Source organism: Bos javanicus, chromosome 26, assembly GCF_032452875.1.
Source record: "Bos javanicus breed banteng chromosome 26, ARS-OSU_banteng_1.0, whole genome shotgun sequence".
NCBI lineage: Eukaryota > Metazoa > Chordata > Mammalia > Artiodactyla > Bovidae > Bos > Bos javanicus.
In genome coordinates, this window is record NC_083893.1 from 42,285,631 (window position 1) to 42,303,328 (window position 17,698).

The following is a 17,698-nucleotide window of genomic DNA, read 5'->3' on the forward strand; positions in this document are numbered from 1 at the left end:
TTGAAATTCAGCATTCCTGAAATTTAGGGGATGGGCTGGGGGTGCTGACGCCCGAGCATCTCATCTTTCTGGTCAATACGCGCATACACCAGCCCGCGCACCTGCGCGCCCTTGGCAGGGAAGACACCGTGAGAACTTGGGACCAGACAGAGTGAGGTTTCGGCAGCGGCGCCGCAGGGTGCAGGGTCTACTGTTCCGGCGGACTCTTCTCCCGCCAGCCTGCACCCCTTCTCAGCTGGGTCTAGTCCCCGACTGCAATTAGCCAAGAGTCCACTTCCCCCGCCAGAACTTTTCGGCGAAGTCTGCGGAACTCTTCTTTCTTCTCGGGCGATGAGCAGCTTTCCTGCTCGTTTAAGCTTAAAGACCTCTCCTTCCGTCAGAACTTTGGCCAAGTTCTGCACGCTTCTTCCTGAGACTGGAGCGCTCCCGCAACGCGCGCGCGCGCAGAGACACGCAGGGGCCACTCCATCATAGTCTCTGCCTCGTGGCGGGTCGGTGTGGGCGGTGCCCACTGAACTGGTTTAGACATAGACGCCTCCAATTATTTCTGTAACTGGGGAGGAAATGACTTCTGGGTGTCCCGCACTGGTTGGGTGACCTTGGCCCGGTCTCCTCTCCAGGAGCATTTTTCTATCTATAAAACCTGAATATTCAAGTCTTAGAGCTGTAACTGGTTCCAAAGTCAGATTTTTGGATGGAATAGCGTTTTATATTCCAGCAAAGCCCTGTGCAAACTCGAGGAAGTGATGATAATGAGGATAATAATTGTTTATGGAAGCACCATTTACAATGATTCCTGGTTCCCAAAGCAAATCAATACAGGGTTCACTACTGCAGGTGAATATTTGCTGAAAGAAACATTAAATGCGCCCTTTGAGATTTGGTGGGGAAAGGTGGGAAGCCCCGGATCGGAAAATAAAACGTGCCTACTTCTCAACTGGGTGGCTAAAGCAGTCGCGCCAGCCAATGCAGGGCGGCCTTGAGTTAGGTGAGGGCTAGATCTAACGAAAAAAGAAAAAAAAGGACGGTAGTAGAAGAAGGGGCCACCAAAAGACCTCGGGTGTATGGAAGCTCATGGAAGGGAGTGACAGTCACTTTCCCACCTTTCTCTGACCAGGGACCCCGCAAGCAATTCTGGTTTATTTGATGGTTCGAGTCTTAAATGCCTGCCTTCCAGCTTTCTTGTGCAATTTGGAGAGTTGATTTTAAAGTCCATGGAGCAGAGGTAACCTTCCGTGCAGCTCAGAAGTCCAGCAGGGTTCTCCAGGGACTTGACGGCAGTCGGGACGTGCTGCGGTGCCGTGCCAAGCCCGTCGCAGAGGAAGGTGCGCCGTTGTGCCTACAGATCGCACTGCCCCCACTGAAGCGTTAGGCGGCTCCAAACGCTGGCGGGAGAGGCTTCCTGGGAGAAAGTGCATTCTCGGGGCAACGGGCTCAGAGTTGATCGTCAAGGTTTGGGCCCCGGCGGCCAGACTAGAGGAACGCCCTGCAGAGCGTCGGTGCCCATCGCCCAGCCGAGTGACGCCCGGGCGTCAGCCGTTTTTCGCGCACACCCGGTGCGTAGAGACGCACAACCGCTCCTGCTCTCAAGAGAAGGCTCTCTCCTCGGTTTCCCAAGGCCAAAGGCCACGGCCACGCGGATTCCTGAGACCGCGGACGCGGTGCAAGGACTTTGAGTCCAGGTCCCTTCCTGTCGACGAGACGGTGGGTGGGGAACCCAAATCCCAGCTTCTTGGCTGCGCCTTTAGCTTGCTTTAGGGAAAATGCTGGACCCCCAAAGGGTAGGCAAGTGCTGAGTTCACCGCAGATCGGAGGTCGCGGCCAGCCTCCTGGGCTGGCGCTGCTTGGCTCTCCAGCTGCGTGGGGGCGGCGGGCCCCTGCCAAACCCCTGGGGGGCGGAGAAGAGGCAGCTGCCAGCGCGGATAACCCCGAGGTGACCCGGGCGGGCCCGGCCCGCCCCTTCCCCCTCCCGCAGGCCAGGCGGCTGGAAGCGGGTCCCCGAGCTGCAGGGGGGAGAGGGAGGCGCGGGCTCCGGGCGCCGCGGCTGTCAGTGCGCTCCGACCCTGGGCGCCGCCGGCTCCGCGTCCCTCGCTCGCGTCCCTCGCTCGCCTCCTGCGCTCGCCCGAGCGCTCCGAGTGCCTTTTTAGCAGGAGCCAATATCCTTTTGTGCTAATAGGCTTGTCCTCATTTGCTGCCTAATTGGACTATATAAAGCCAATAACAGGCGGGCTCTTATAGCCCGAAGCCAAAGCGCCAAAATCTGAGGCAAGGCGAGGAGGGGGCGGTGGCGCAGGCGGCTGCAGGGCCCGGCTCGGGCTGCGCCTTCGCCTGCCTAATCCCATTTGCCATTGTACGCGCCCAATCGCCGTATACTCCCCGCATTTAACTTGGATGACATTTTGATTTCATCATTAGCATCCGGCGCCGGATTGACGCAGCCCCAAGCCGGGGACTGCTCTTGCCGCCTCCTCCCCGGGAGCCGCCGCCGCCGCCGCCGCCGAGCCGCCTAGCTCCCTCGGTGCCGCGGCAGGGCCGCTCCCCGCCCCTCGGCACCCCTCCCCCATGCAAGCCCGCCCCGGCCGGGCCCTCACCCCGCCCTCCTGCCGCTGGATTTGCGCCCGGGGCGGCCCCCGACTTTGCGCCTCGTAGTTGAGTTCCGTTTATGGTCTGATTTCCGGCGCCCGTCCGCTCGCCAAGCCGCCCGCCTGTCCCGCTCCCTCCCTCCCGGGGACTCGGAGGAGAGGGGACCATGCCGGAGCCCGGGCCGGACGCCCCCGGCACTGCTAGCGCGCAGCCCCCACCGCCGCCGCCCCCGCCTCCCGCGCCCAAGGAGTCCCCGTTCTCCATCAAGAACCTACTCAACGGAGACCACCATCGGCCGCCCCCTAAGCCGCAGCCGCCCCCACGGACGCTCTTCGCTCCGGCCTCAGCAGCCGCCGCCGCCGCCGCCGCTGCGGCCGCTGCGGCCAAGGGAGCCCTGGAGGGAGCCGCGGGCTTCGCGCTCTCGCAGGTGGGCGACCTGGCTTTCCCCCGCTTTGAGATCCCGGCGCAGAGGTTTGCCCTGCCCGCGCACTACCTGGAGCGCTCCCCGGCCTGGTGGTACCCCTACACCCTGACCCCCGCCGGCAGCCACCTCCCGCGACCTGAAGGTACCGACCTCTCTTTGAACTTTCGTTGTCTTTCCCCACGAGCCTTTCCGCACTGCGTCCCATCGTAGCCCTGGGACCACCTCCTCAACCCCCGACCTGCATTGCAACCCACAAACGCGCTTGTTTGGCCAACTTCCTCCGTCCCCTAACTTGAACTCCTGCCCGCGCGCTCTGTTGCGCTGCCTGGGAATCCAATCCCACTTGGTGAGAAAAGAAGTGGAGTTGGAGCGCGGGCATGGCGCTCCCTAGGAAAAAGGGTCTCGGGCACGAATGGGGAGGAGGCTTCAGGTGGCTGGGACAAGGGGAACCTGGTCTGGATGAAGGGAGTGACCCGGGGGGTGCCTAAGCTGGAGGAGAATTTGTCCGCGGGCCCCGCGTGGGGGAACTGAGGGAAAGAAAGAAATCGGCCATGCCGCCGTCTCCGGGCCGCTCTAGCCTGTCCCCGGGAGAAGGTGGTCGGATGTCTGGCGCGGCGCCCCTCTTCTGGCCCAGCCGGGAAGGAGGCCCTCGGGAATGGTGAGGCCTCGAGGCCTGGGGCCCGGAGGCTGTCGCGGTGTGAGCCTGCGGTCCCCCCAGGCGCCAGGCCTCGCTGAAGGCTGTGTCCTTGTGCGTGCGTGCGTGCGTGTGTGTGTGTGTGTGTGTGTGTGTGTGTGTGCGTCCGTCTGTCTGTCCGTCTGTCTGTCTCTCTCCAGCCTCGGAGAAGGCCCTGCTGCGAGACTCCTCCCCCGCCTCGGGCACCGACCGCGACTCCCCCGAGCCGTTGCTGAAGGCCGACCCAGACCACAAGGAGCTGGACTCCAAGAGCCCGGACGAGATCATTCTGGAGGAGAGCGATTCGGAGGAAGGCAAGAAGGAGGGCGAGGCGGCGCCGGGCGCGGCCGGGGCGAGCGTGGGGGCGGCGGCGGCGGCAGCGACGCCGGGCACCGAGGACTGGAAGAAGGGCGCCGAGAGCCCGGAGAAGAAGCCCGCGTGCCGCAAGAAGAAGACGCGCACGGTCTTCTCGCGCAGCCAGGTCTTCCAGCTCGAGTCCACCTTCGACATGAAGCGCTACCTGAGCAGCTCGGAGCGCGCCGGCCTGGCCGCGTCCCTGCACCTCACCGAGACGCAGGTCAAGATCTGGTTCCAGAACCGCCGCAACAAGTGGAAGCGGCAGCTGGCGGCCGAGCTGGAGGCGGCCAACCTGAGCCACGCCGCGGCGCAGCGCATCGTGCGCGTGCCCATCCTCTACCACGAGAACTCGGCCGCCGAGGGCGCAGCGGCCGCGGCCGCGGGGGCCCCGGTGCCGGTCAGCCAGCCGCTGCTCACCTTCCCGCACCCGGTGTACTACTCGCACCCGGTGGTCTCGTCCGTGCCGCTGCTCCGGCCCGTCTGAGGCCCGAGAGGGGAGGAGGAGGGAGGCCCGGCCCTCTTCCCAGACCCCGGAGGAGACTGGGCCGGGCAGAGGGCGCCGAGACGTCCAGCGGCCTTCGGGAACCGGGGCTCCGGCGCGCGGCCCCGGCCTCCCCTCCCCCAGTCGGTAGCGTTTTTTTGTAAGTATTTGCAATGCATTTTCGTGCAATTCACCCCTAATGGATTTGAGGCGCTTCCCCTCTTACTTTTGGTTTCGGTTTATATTAAGAGAAAGCAAGAAAGAGACATTTCCAGGTCAAATATTTCGGCTGGAAGCTTTTGTAAAATGTGCGATCCTCTCACCGTCCCCCCACACTCCCAGATTCTCATTGCGCTGTGACTTTTTGGGTTTATTTTTATACAAGGAAAGTAAACGCAAAGCCTGAACCCCCCGTTTATTCATTTTCTAAAGAACTATTTTCAGAAGTCAGGAGAGAGAGAGAGAGAATTCACATTGTACTTTTAGTCTGGATCTCTGGGTGTGGCTGTTCCCCTTCACTCCCAATCAATTATTCCCCAATTTTCAGAATCTGAGCAGCTTATCATAAGAACCCAGACTCAGGCCACTTTTCTGTCTCCTCTCTCCAGCAGAGGTCTGTCGCAGTTCACCTCTTCATCGGTCCCTTTTTGTGGTGGATGAATTCTCTAAGTGTTTAAAGGGAAAGGACAAGATAGCCCACAATCAGACTTCTGATTATTGAAACACCTCCACATCTGGCCTGGTGTGAATGGTCTTATTTATTAGTAGCCTCTGGGAAATTTCATTTGTTGGTAAATTATTATTAATATTCCTATTGTTACTTTGTTCCCTGTTTTGAGAGAGTGATTTCAATATTAAAAAAAAAAAACCAAACAAACCTATTTTTTTATCCTCTCCCCCTACCTTTTTGTTCTGCAGTAACTATTGTAGTTTTGACCTGTGCAATATTGTACAAAATTTCCTGAGAGCCCTGCTTCTTCCTCTGCGGAGAGAAGCAGATGATTTCAATGTCTAATCCCAGTCAATCGTTTATGAGGAGGAAATTAAGAAGGAGAAAAGGCGGAAGGAAGGAAACAAGGATAGGTTAGCTATGATCGAAGGAGTAAGCTAGGCATACTGGAGCGCTTTAAGTGAAGGACAATCAATTAGGAGAATTTTAACTTATTTGATAAATGTACAGATTTCTTGTAAAGTTCACCCTCAACTCCTCAGGGCTCCTGGCTCTGCCACCCAATCTTTTTCCTTTCTGTCGGCTACACCTGTTGTTCCGCGGTAGTTTGTCCCTCCCACCCATCACCCACCCCTCTGCCCGGATTCAGGCCCTTTTTAAGAAAAAGGGGGGGGGGTCACAAAATATTGTTACACTTCCTGTTGTCGTGAAATGGAATTAAAAAGAAAAGCGAAGCATTTCCTGTGGCCAGAGTGTGTAACTTTGGACGGTTTTCCCCAGAGCAGGTGTCTCCGAACTCTTTTCTGCCTCGCTCTCTGGCTGCCTCTGCAGACTGGCCGAGTCCGACCTCGACGTACACCCCTCTAATCGGGAGGCGGCGGAGACAGAGGCGGCTTTGTTCGCGACCAGAGCTGCGCTCTCTCCCCGGTACCGTCAGCCTCTTGAAACGCCCGTGTGAGCAAGGGAAGAATGCGGGGCGGAAGGGCTGAGGACCTGGTCTTATCTAGTTCGCGAAATCGAGCGCAGCGACAGCCGCGAGCTGAGATCACTGGTTATTTCCGATCGCAGGGCAGCCGCCTCGAATTCCGTTCCCAGGCCGCGGGGTCCTTTATGAGCCGAGAGCTTCTGGGCAGAACATCCCTGGGCACCGTGGGCCCGAGCGGAGTCGGCTCCTGCTGCCTCCGGGATGCGGGCTGGGGAAGGAAGAAGGGGGTGAACTTGGAGTTTAGCCGGGGGTGGGGGCGTGGAGAGGCCGATCGCGACGTCCAGCTGGGAGCGGCCAGGCCGCGAGAGGGCGACCCTAGGGAGGCAAGCTAGCCCTGGAGACCGCGGCTTGAAACTCCGGTATAGGGAGGCCTCCCCAGGCCTGAAGGCCCTGTGGCTCCCGGGGCGGTTCGGGTGTGGACACGGTCATAATGTGTCCAGTGCCAGGGAGCAGAGGCCACCCGACTGCGGCGGCGGCGGCGACCGAGAGGACTGTCTCCTCGCAGCAGATCCTTTTATGTGCGCCGCGCCAACGCCTCGCGGGCTTGCGGTTTCTTTGGGTCCCTCACCCTGATCCCGGCCGCTTCGGTTGGAAGCGCAGCGCTGACGGTTACCAGGCTCCCGCCGGCCCCGGCATCCACGCTCCTCGTGGACCGCCTGCCGAGCCCCGCGCTCCCGGAGCCGCTCCCGAGCGCGGGTCCCGAGGGCGGAGGCAGGTGCTCGCTTGGGCGCCTCTCGCCTGCGCGGCGCGGCTGCCTGCCTAAGGGCTTGTGGTCTGCACGCCCGGCTCCTGGCAGGGCGTGTTTGAAGCTGGGGAGCCAAGAAGGGGGAGATGAGGAGTCCGGAGACTACGAAGATCCCGGCGAGCACACCGCGGGCGCGGCCGCTGGGGAGCGCCTGCACGCGCCCCCATGCCCTCTCCCAGAGCTTTACAGTTGCTCAAGCCCAATCCACACGATTGATTATACTGTGGCTGAAACGTCGAGTATCGTTTTCTATTGACGGGAAACTGCCTCCAAATAAACTGGCATGCGTATTTATGGCAAGATTTAGCCTGGACCTCAGTGGAAGACAGATCTGCCTTTATTTCCCTCTGGTTTGGGATAAAAACGAGGGCATGTGTCACAAGTGAAAAATAAACAGAAATTCGGGGGCCAAATATGTTGTTCCATGTGTTACCTGCAAACACAGTGATGCCTTTTACTGTTGGCAATACTAACTGCGGGACAGGCCAATAACAGCTCATTAAAAATAATGTTGCAATAGCAAACACGTTCTTAGATTTTACAGCCAGAACACGATGTTATCAACCGCGAAAATACTTCTTTATTTGTGTTTGGATTCTAGAAAACGGTTCTTGACTGACCTGGTCTTTACAAAGTCGAGAAATAACTGGTTCTCCACAGGCACAGTTTATTCTATGTCCCCCCCTCCCTTTCCCTCCCTTTGAGGACCCCTGTTGCCCTAGGCCAGAGAGTCCTTCCCAGGAGCCAAGGTGCATGCCCTGGGGGAGGAACGTGGCTGGCCTGTGGCTTGGGACTGGCTGAGATGTGAGCCTAGAAGCCTGCCCAGGCAGCAAACCTCCAACTCGCTCCTGTTGGGTGGGGGATCACAGTATTTCCCAGGATGCAAGAGACAGCACGGAAGCTGCTCCCTAAGCATGAAGTATCTTAGGCTCTACTGCAAGCCTATATAGAGGCCAAGACAGCACTTGGTGAGACTGAACTGGCCTGGGGTCATCGGCCCCTTGCCCCCCACCCCCACACAGAATGCTTCTGTAGGTGCTGCCTCTGTGGAAATTGCCAGGAGCTGCTGGAACCCCTCAGCAGAAGGGGTTATGTGGGGCAAGTGAGGGTACCTCCACTCAGCTCCTCCAAGACATCTATCCTGGGAATCCAGAGCTGCTGGTATTCCCTAACCTAGGGCACTGAGCCAATATTCCTGACTTTAGCCCTTCGGATGGTGGAATCCAGCCTTCTCTCGGATCCTAACTTCAGATCCTTTCCCCCATGGGAACCCCCAATTAAGTCAGTGTGATAGCATCGGCTTCCTGGCTTAATAGTTTCTGCACCATCCAAACAGACACACATGCAAACAACATACAGCATACACTCACACTCGTAGGTGATTTAAAACACTCACCCCCACCCCCCGCCACACACACACACACACACACTTTAGTTAGAGCTCCTGACAGACCCCATATGCAGGGGTTCGCAGGGCGCAACCTGTATATGCATTTCGCATCACATCTGCTTTGTGATCACACAGCATCACAACAGCAGACACAGTCAGGTACACGTTGTTCTGGGTGCCTGGGCAGCTGGTTTTCTCTGATGGCCCCAGGCAAGCTGGGAAGAACCTTGGGGAGAGGATTAGGTAGGGAGCGAGGTGGCACTGCAACCTCTGCTGCAGGAAGCTTGAAATCTTCAGAGCAGAGATGCCTCCTGTTCCCTCCTCACCAGCCACCTGGGACAAACTGTGGACGCTGCCAACATTCTACTGCAGACCCCCACATGCTTATAGGCCAGGACCTCACTCGGAGCCAGGGTCCCACTATGCCGGGCTCTGAGGACCGGCGAGCATCTCCGAGCCCTGGGAGACCAGTGAGCAAGCTCTTGAGCTGTTTCTGTTGGCAACACAGATGTATTTCTTTTATTTGGTAGTAAATAGAGCAGGTGTGTGTACATCAAATAAGAGCAAGACAGATATAAACTGCCCCCTCGCCACTGGACGCTCATTCTGAACCAGGACGTCCTTTGACAGGCCCTGGCACGCCAGAACCCCAGAGCGCGCGCTGGAGGGTAGAGCGGGGAGAAAGAGGAGGAGGCACGCAGGTCGGTGGGATTTGCTTTCTCTTCTGCAAGCGCACGCTGGGGCAGCCTGGGCCCGGGCGATGGGACTGGGGGTCAGAGCAGCGGCGGTCCAGAGGGCTGCGCAGCTTTCGACCCTCGGGGGCTCTGGCAAGAGCTGGCGTCGTTGGGCTGCCTGGGCCCCGGCCAAGCGTTCCTGCTTCTACTGCGCGGGGTACCTGAACTTCCCTGGAGAGGCCCTGCGGGGGCTGGAGACTTATCTGAGAACCTTCCTACCCGCCTCCAGGGCCCCATGTCGCCCCACCCCTTGCGCTTGTCCACGCCCCGGGCCCTGAGATCCATCCCGAAGGTTTCTTCCTCTTAGCGAGCCAAGCGTGGACCGCCAAGCGGCTAGGAAAAGACCCCGCTAGTGGGTCACGGCGACGGGGTCGGGGTGTAAAAGCCGTGAGCCCCATGGAAACCCTCACTTGGTTGGGGGGGGGGGTCCAAAGCACAGCTGAGGAAGCCCCTGGGTTGTCGCTTTCCAGGGCACTTGCACCTGGCCGGGCAGAGGCACTTCTCCGCCCCTCTTCCGGGCTTCCCACCCACTCTCTGCTCGCCCACCCCAGCCCAGCCTGCTGACCGGTCTCTGCCTTTTGGGTGCGAGCGATCCGTTCGCCTGGCCGCGCGCATCTCGCAGTGTGCACGGCCATGTGTGCACATGCGCCTGTCTGGGTGCGCGGGGCGAATGGTGACCTTTGGCCTACAGACATTTGGGAGGGTGCTGTGGGCGGGTGGCGGAAGAGGGCAGCAAAGATAACTGGGCGTGCTGTACTCTGGAGCCCCGCCTGGTGCCTCGGACCCAGATACTGAGATCTGGGATGCGCCTGTTCCCGAGCTTGGCGACTCTTGCGGAAGTACCCTGGAGGCTTATTGGGGGTGAGGGGGGAGCTCCAGCTTCTAGGGAATCCTGTCTCAGACAGCAGCGCAGCGGGTGTCCATTTTTCCGCTAGGGATCTTTCCCCACCCTTCTGCCTCCAGGATCCCGTTGCACTTCCACCGTGTGTCCGGGCAGTTTCGGAGACCAGCGACAAGAGATAGTTGGAGGCAGCGGGCCTCCTCGGACAGTTTCCAGGAGATGCCCACTTGTTGTACTCGTCCAGCTCCCTTCCTGGCTGCTGCTCCAGGCGATGCCTCTTCGCAGCGAAAACTGCCCCCCAAATCTCTGTCGCCGGATTCCTAAAGGATCCCTTCTGGTTGCAGTGGACGGAGAGGAAAAAGAGTTGGGGGAGATGTGAGAGCGAAGAGAGCGAGAACGCGCCGAGAGCGCGTTGCTCCCTTCTTTTAGTCTGGAGCTGCGGGGTGGAGTCACCTGGTGTGCCTCACCCGAGCGCTAAAGTCTTAAAGAAAAAGAAAGAATCCCCTTCTCTCGTGAGCTTCGCCGCCCTCGCCCCCCTTGGTGATGGAGTGCACGCATCAGATTTTCATCAAAGTTCTATTAAGTGAAACATAGGTTGCAGGGCACCCTTTGATTGAAACAGTTTAAATTTTAATTGTGTTTTTAATTTGACATATAGTTGCAGAAAGGAATGACACTGCGTCGCCAAGGGGCGGTCGATTTTCTTAATTTCTCCCAGAGGAATTGATGAGTCTATCAGGCCACTAGATTGGAAACCCATTAAAGCTCTCTGGTTAGGCTGTTAATTGGAACTTGATGGATGTGGGGAGGGGGGTGTTGGGACTCGGCTATGCTGATCCAATCTTCATGACTTTCTGTTTTCCAATAAATTACACAATTCATTTTCCAGCCGCAGATTACATAAATTGTACACCTCTGGGGCTCTCTTTTTCAAACAGGGAGCCCTTTTCCCCAAAAGCCTATTGCAAGATGTCATTTGCACCAAAGAACGAACAGCAGAGGCCCTTGAATGAAAATCGAAACATAATCAACGTTTATACTTAGAAAATTTATTGAGATCATTTTCTCTGGTATTTCCTTATTTTAAAGTTTCGACGCGCCATATATCATAATCCACTCGCGCAAAGAGGGGGGGGGGGCAGACTGTGTTTAATATTTATCGAAGCTTGATTCCAAGATCAAACTTGTTTATGACTTCATCTGTCATTTCAGAGGGAGCCTTCTTCCACTATTACCCGGCTCAGCCAGCCTATTTCCCGACTGCCGCAGAGCAGAGAGGATCAATTTTTATTAGGCTCCTCGGCAAGTTTGCTCTGGGCCGCTTTAATATTGAGCAGCGGCATAATCTCGAGACCTAAACTTTAAGCGTCCTTTCAGTCTCGGAAAGTTTATCATTCCTTGAAACTCGGTTATGCCTAATTCCCAGGAAAGGGGGAGTGGAAGGGGAAGCGATCCCAAGGATGACGAGGGGCCTGACTCCCGGGGTAGCGGCTGTTAATCTGGTTGAACTAAGGAGGGGCGGAGCTACCCCAAGACTAGGAGGGTGGGGCGGGAGGTGGGACCGAGTTGAAGGATTGCCACGCTCGAGGGCAGAGAGACCGGGTGTCTGTGGGTGGTGGTTCCTGACGCTGAAGGTTCCTGGCCGTGTGGTTTGCAGCTGCGCTCAGCCCAGGAGAGGGCGTCTGGGCCTCTGCCTTCGCCATGAAGTCTCGGGGACCCACCCCCCCCCCCAAAAAAATGCCCCCAAGGAAGGGCGGGGAGATTCTGTCCCGGCCCTCTGGCCCCTGCAGTGGAACTGCTGTCCGTAACCGTGGGGCAGCGGGAGACCCCGCCCGTGACCGGCTGAAAGGAGAGGAGGCGTGGAGGACCCGTTTGCCCGGTCTCCCCCCACAGCCTCTCCGCTGCAACCTCCCCGCCTTCGGCCTGCGCCACCACCACCATCATTTCCCGGGCCCGGGGCAGTGTGTCTGTGGCGCTGTAGCGCACGTTTGCGGACCGAATGCGTGCCACGGCAGAATCGTTTATGCAGAAGCAAGCCTGAGGTTTACGGTGTTCGCGTCCGAAGAGGTGCCTGGGAGGAGGAGGAGGCTGCGCAGGGGCGCGCGCCTGTGTAGACCAGACAGTCGAAGCGACCGCAAGGAGCGTAGCACGGGGCCGGAAGGCTCCTTCTGACTTCCCTCCCAAACTAGCCCGCGGAAGCGGGTGGTGGTGGCGGCTGGGGGTCGCGAGGCTGCACGGTTTCTTAAGAGTCCTCAAACCAGGCTGCATGGCTCCCCGCCACCGTCCCCCCGCCCCCGAACCTCGCCGGGTCTGGGAGCTGTTTCTCCGGGGCTCATCCCAGAGGCCCCGCCGCTGCCACACCTGGCCACTGCCTTGGCAGAGGCCAACTCCACCCAAACACCCGTCCCGGCGGGCTTGAGATAGCCGGGGTCCTCACAGTCTACCCCGCAGCCACTCCCAAGCTCAGCATCAATGCTTGCCCCGCCCCTCGCCCATTCCCAGGGCCGCGTACAGGCAGTGGGACAACCTCGGGCTTCCATCTTGCTTACGCTACTTGGGTTGGTCACTTTTTTTTTCCTCCGGGGCCTCAGTTTCCCCGACTGTACATTGGGCTAAGGATCGGCACCACGGGTTTGCTCTGAGAATTCAAGTGAAGAATTATTAGATGAGCTCAGGATAGTCCAGGTTGCCGGCGTCGAGTATTTGCTAGCTCAGAAGGTTTCAACGAAAGCCTTCCTCCTACCCCAAAGACCGTTTTTTCCCCAGGCTCCGCTCGCCGCGTTGGCCTGTTTCCCGCGGGGTGGGCGAAGCCCAGCCGGGAGACCCGCGAGGAGAGGTCGCAGGCGGGTGCGAGTCTGCTGTTGGTTTCCAGGATGCTCCCTTCTACCCCGCAACCGTGCGGGGGCGCGGGGGCCGGGCTGTGACGTGGCCCGGGAGCTCGCGCCGCGGCCGCGCAGAGGAGGACGCGCAAATTGTATTTCAGCACCGGGTCCTTCCGGGTTAATGAGCTGACACCATGATTAAAGCTGACCATTTGTAATGTGTCTCGACCCCGCCGCCGAGCCCTGAAGAGGTTAATGCGGTGACGGAGGCCGGCACCTGCCCCTCGCCGGCCTCCCTCCCGGGCCGTGGCGCACAGCCTCCGGCCCCCGCCCCCTCGCCTGCCCCTGCCCCCGCTGCGCCGCCGACTCCTAATCAATTAGCCCATTAACGAGCCCTTGGAGGAGTTAAGTAGGGAGAAGTTCTGCCACGGGTAGGGCTGCAGTCGGTAACTCACCGCGGCTAATGATATTATAAGCGCTTTACTCAATAACCCGGGCGCGGCGCGGGCGAGGAGGGAACTGCACCGTCATGGGGGCAGCGTCTGGACATTTGTGGGGACTGATTCAGTCTCCTCTCTCCCTTGGCTGCGTGAGGGGGGGGGGGCACCATAGGGTCAGGGCTCCTGGGATCATTTGGCCGAGCCGTACCGGAGGCTGCAGACCTGGGGCTGAGGTCGTCTGACCGCCTTGGAGTCTTGCCTCACCTTGGGTTCCTCCAGGCTTGTGTAGACAACTATGCCCCGAAAAGTTTTGCCTGCGTCGCGTGGGTTCCGCATCTGGTACCAGTTGATCTGGGAATTAAAAGAGCAAGAGTCAGGGCTTTGAGGGGGCCGTGCAAACACCTTAGGGAACTATGGTTAACTGAGCGCCTACCGCAAGCTGTACTCAGAATTAGGCACTTTGACCTCATTTAGCTTCTTCGAGGCAATCTTTGCTTTCCCCTAATTTTAAAAATGAGAAAACCAAGGCTCAGAAAGTTTAAGAATCCTGTTCAAGGTCACCTTCCCATTTGAATACCCTTTGCCTAATCCTAAAACCATGGTCCTCATCTCCTTCTCCCCTTTCCTATAGCAGATCGCTTCTATTTTTGCAGCAATTCCCTGACTTCCAATATTTACGTAAAAATGAGAGTCAGGGAAGACAAGGCCGAGCTTTGGGCTATTTACAGAGGTTTACAGGGCACATTTCATTCCTACCTAGGCTATTCTCAAAACAGGTGAAGGGAAGGGGATATTAATGGGTGCGTATCACCTATGAGAACAGTGAGGCTCTGACTGGGACTTCACTTGTCCAAGTTCACCTAGCGTGTAAATGGTAGTGCTGGGATTTGAACCTGGATCTCCTGAAACAAGATCTAGGGCCTCCCCTACCCCCCACAACGATCATGCAGTCTTGCTGGGCCCGTGACAAGGTTGGGGGCTGTGGGGAGGAAGGGCCAAAGTTGTCTGATGCCAGGCCTCCTAGTTAAGCTTCTAGGAAGAGCATCAGTTCCCATGCGCACGCTCCTAAATCCCACGACCCCCAACCTCCCCCGTGGGGCGCAGAGGCCTGCCAGCCCTACCTGCCTGCCTAGGAGAGAAGGGATGAGAGGTTGGGGAGGGTCATGGCGCAGCCTATGAGCCCTTTGAGGGTGTGAGGACCTGCATCGCCTAAAGGAGGCGTGGGGCCATTCCAGTTCTGAGCCCCGAGCTGCCCCTGTCTCTCGAGAGGGCCGGGGTCGGAGCCCTCAGAGATGCCACAGAGGTTAAGAACCTAGCTGTCATCCATCCTGCTTTCGGTCCAGGCTGGTTGGACACAGCAGATGCCCGCTGGGCTCTTCGCGAGCTCGGGGGAGGACAGGGGCTGTGAGAGCCCGGCCTGTGCTTTTTGAAATTTTCCGGGGCCGCTCGGCGGCGCTGCGATTGGCCGCGTCCGGGTAACCTCTATGCAAATGAGGCCGCGCCACCTCCGCGCCGCCAGGGACCCGGCGAGCTGGCGGGCAAGGAAGGGGCATTCGCGCCGGGGCTGGGCGGGCGCACCTGAAGCCGGGCGGGCAGGGACCCCAGCGCAGCTGTCGGGTGCCCGCGTTTCCCCCGCGCGGAGGGGAAGCCTCGCCAGCTTCGCCGCCCCCTCCCCCTAGCTCCCCTCCCCGCCCCCCCCCCCCCCCCCCCCCGCCTGCCTGCCTGCACCACCTTCCACCCAGATCATTTCTAAAGGGAGTTCTTGGTTTCCTCCGATTTCTTATGAACCCAGGATGGGCAGCAAGGAAGATGCGGGCAAGGGGTGTCCGGCGGCCGGCGGCGTCTCCAGCTTCACCATTCAGTCCATCCTGGGCGGGGGCCCCTCGGAGGCGCCGAGGGAGCCGGCCGCCTGGCCGGCCAGGAAGCGCAGCCTGTCCGTGTCCTCGGAGGAGGAGGAGCCGGACGACGGCTGGAAGGCACCCGCCTGCTTCTGCCCAGACCCGCACGGCCCCAAGGAGCCCGGCTCCAAGCACCACCCCCCCATCCCCTTTCCTTGCCTGGGTAAGGATCGCACGCCGCCGGGTCGGCCTGGAGCAAGCTCTAGGGGTGGGAAACTGTGCCGGGGCTCTCGCGTCGGGCCCCCCGCCCCCGGCCAGAGCCGCGGCCGCGCGGGGTCCGGGGCCGAGGGTGGGGTTGGGGGGAGAGGCGTGCTCCGCGCTGACTCCTCCGCCCCGCGGGTGCTCGGGAAGAAACCGGGAACACAGATGCCGCGCGGCGCGGTTTGGGGGAAGGTTGGGTTGATGGGAGTGTATTTGTGGGTTTGGCACAGGGCCGGCCGCTCTCAAGGCTCTGCAATATCCCCTTTGCACATCGGATACTTTCTGCACACGATGTCTGGAAGTCGGATCTGAGCGGTCCGCCCGTCCGTCTCTACCGCAATCTCCTTCTGCGTCCTTTTCTTCTCTCTCTTCCCCTCTCTTCGACCTCTGCCTCTCTGTCTCCCCTCCTCCTCCTCAGAATGATTAGCACTCCAAGATGATTGACAATGGTGCCTTTCAGAGATGGTTCCTCTTTACAACATCTGACCAAGGGGAGCCCCGTGTCAGTCCTTAGCGTGATTTCCGAACAAACGGCCTGTGAAACGATGCCACCCTATAAAGCTCAGGGAACTCTTCCAGCTCAGTTACTACAAGGCAAAATCTTTTAAAAAGATGCTAATGTTCCCCCTCCAGACCTCCTCCCCCTGTTGCCACACGTCCTTTCAGGAAGCTGGGAGCACAGAGACCCAGGCTCCAAGTAGTTGGGTCCCTCTCCTGTTGCTTTTCAAAAGCCGGGTGCCGCTTTTTGGGTTTCAGCGAGAGGTCGAGAAAAGTAGGGGCTGAGATCCAGGAAGATGGGAACCAAGGCTGCAGGCGCCAGCCAAGCCCCTGGTCCTGGCAGGAGCTGGGGGTCCATGAGGCTCCCCAATTCCATGGCTCTCTTATCTGTTCTCACTCCCCAGGTACCCCCAAGGGCAGCGGAGGCGCGGGGCCGGCGAGCTCGGAGCGCAAGCCTTTCCTTTCTTCTTCGCACCCGGACTTTAAGGAAGAGAAAGACAGGCTCTTGCCCGCGGGCTCGCCGTCGCCGGGGCCCGAGCGGCCGCGGGACAGCGGCGGCGCCGAGCGGCAGGCGGGCGCGGCCAAGAAGAAGACGCGCACGGTCTTCTCGCGCAGCCAGGTGTACCAGCTCGAATCCACCTTCGACATGAAGCGCTACCTGAGCAGTTCGGAGCGCGCCTGCCTCGCCTCCAGCCTGCAGCTCACCGAGACCCAGGTCAAGACTTGGTTCCAGAACCGCCGCAACAAGTGGAAGCGGCAGCTCTCCGCCGAGCTGGAGGCGGCCAACATGGCGCACGCGTCGGCGCAGACTCTGGTGGGCATGCCGCTGGTGTTCCGGGACAGTTCGCTGCTGCGCGTGCCAGTGCCGCGCTCGCTCGCCTTCCCCGCGCCGCTCTACTACCCGGGCAGCAACCTCTCGGCCTTACCTCTCTACAACCTCTACAACAAGCTCGACTACTGATAGCGGCCCGCCGGCCCCGCGCCGCGCGCCCTCCCGCCCGCTCCCCGCCAGGCTGGCGCGGGCTGCCCCCGCCCCGCCCCTCCCCACTCCGGAGCAGGTGGCGCGTTTCCAGAAATATTACGAAATACACCATGTGTATTCATTATCTCTTATTTATGGCTTTTGCCCTACTTTGGTTTGATTGTTTCTGGTATTTATCGGCATCCCTCCAGCCAGATCATTTGCTCTCTACCCGCCCCCTACCCCCAAACAAACCAATACGTTTTGAAAACCATTTTGGAGGGGACGTTCTAGGGTGGTGGTCGGACAGGGAGTTTCGGTCAGATCGACACTAGCCGGTAGGACAAAAAAAATCAGAAAAAAACCCCACACCAAACCAGATACATTCCTATCCCCGTAAATATACCTGTATATATGTACACGTACACACGGCCGGCCAAGCCAGTCCTTGGGGTCTTTGAACAATGATCTCAACGCCTCTTCATTTCCCTTGTCCCGAGGATGGATAGGGGCGAAAGGCGGATAGATTTCAGATCTGTAAATATTTTTAAAAAGAAAAAATAAAACATTTTAAGCATCGTTGCTAACTTTGGTGCAATTGATTGGCCGCCGTGCTAATGCGCAGGTTTTTGTCGCTTTTCCACGGAGCTGGTTGCAGGCGTGCGTCAGAGGAGGTCTGGCTCTCCCCACGTGGAAGGTGGGGCGGAGGTCAGAGGTTAAGGGTCGGGCGTCGCCGAGATGGCACGTGGCCTGGAGGCGCACCCCATTCCACTAGCGGGTGCCCTAGTCTCCGCGCGTGCGGAGACTCAGCCCGGCCGGAATCCAACTCCCGGGGCGCTGAGAGGGATAGATGCGGGACTGCAGTTGCCAAAGCAGTTACCTCCTGGAACGAGCTTCTTTCTAGCCCTGGGAGCGGCTTGGGGTTGGCGACAGCATAGGGCTGTGCGACGTGGTCCAGTCAGTGACAGGAGCCTCCTCTCCGAGGGTACAGGGCA

The 17,698-nt window shown here is 59.2% G+C and overlaps 2 protein-coding genes across 2 annotated transcripts; both read left to right on the forward strand.

Annotated features, from left to right (window-relative positions):
• Positions 1–2,749: 2,749 nt before the first annotated feature.
• Positions 2,750–7,231, forward strand: HMX3 (H6 family homeobox 3). The gene is made up of 2 exons (XM_061403793.1): positions 2,750–3,149; positions 3,842–7,231. The coding sequence occupies exons 1-2, from the start codon at positions 2,750–2,752 to the stop codon at positions 4,519–4,521; spliced, it is 1,080 nt and encodes a 359-aa protein (XP_061259777.1). The 3' UTR covers positions 4,522–7,231.
• A 1,624-nt stretch (positions 7,232–8,855) lies between these two features.
• HMX2 (H6 family homeobox 2) lies at positions 8,856–17,354 on the forward strand. The gene is made up of 3 exons (XM_061403797.1): positions 8,856–9,009; positions 14,938–15,206; positions 16,147–17,354. Exons 2-3 carry the CDS (start codon positions 14,939–14,941, stop codon positions 16,701–16,703), a joined length of 825 nt encoding a protein of 274 aa, XP_061259781.1. The 5' UTR covers positions 8,856–9,009; position 14,938; the 3' UTR covers positions 16,704–17,354.
• Positions 17,355–17,698: the final 344 nt, after the last annotated feature.

Bases quoted from the DNA above. Each gene is read 5' to 3' on its own strand.
- HMX3 (XM_061403793.1), top strand. From the start codon at position 2,750: ATGCCGGAGCCCGGGCCGGACGCCCCCGGCACTGCTAGCGCGCAGCCC. The intron at 3,150-3,841 runs GTACCGACCTCT...GTCTCTCTCCAG, and splicing joins CCACCTCCCGCGACCTGAAG to CCTCGGAGAAGGCCCTGCTG.
- HMX2 (XM_061403797.1), top strand. From the start codon at position 14,939: ATGGGCAGCAAGGAAGATGCGGGCAAGGGGTGTCCGGCGGCCGGCGGC. The intron at 15,207-16,146 runs GTAAGGATCGCA...CTCACTCCCCAG, and splicing joins CATCCCCTTTCCTTGCCTGG to GTACCCCCAAGGGCAGCGGA.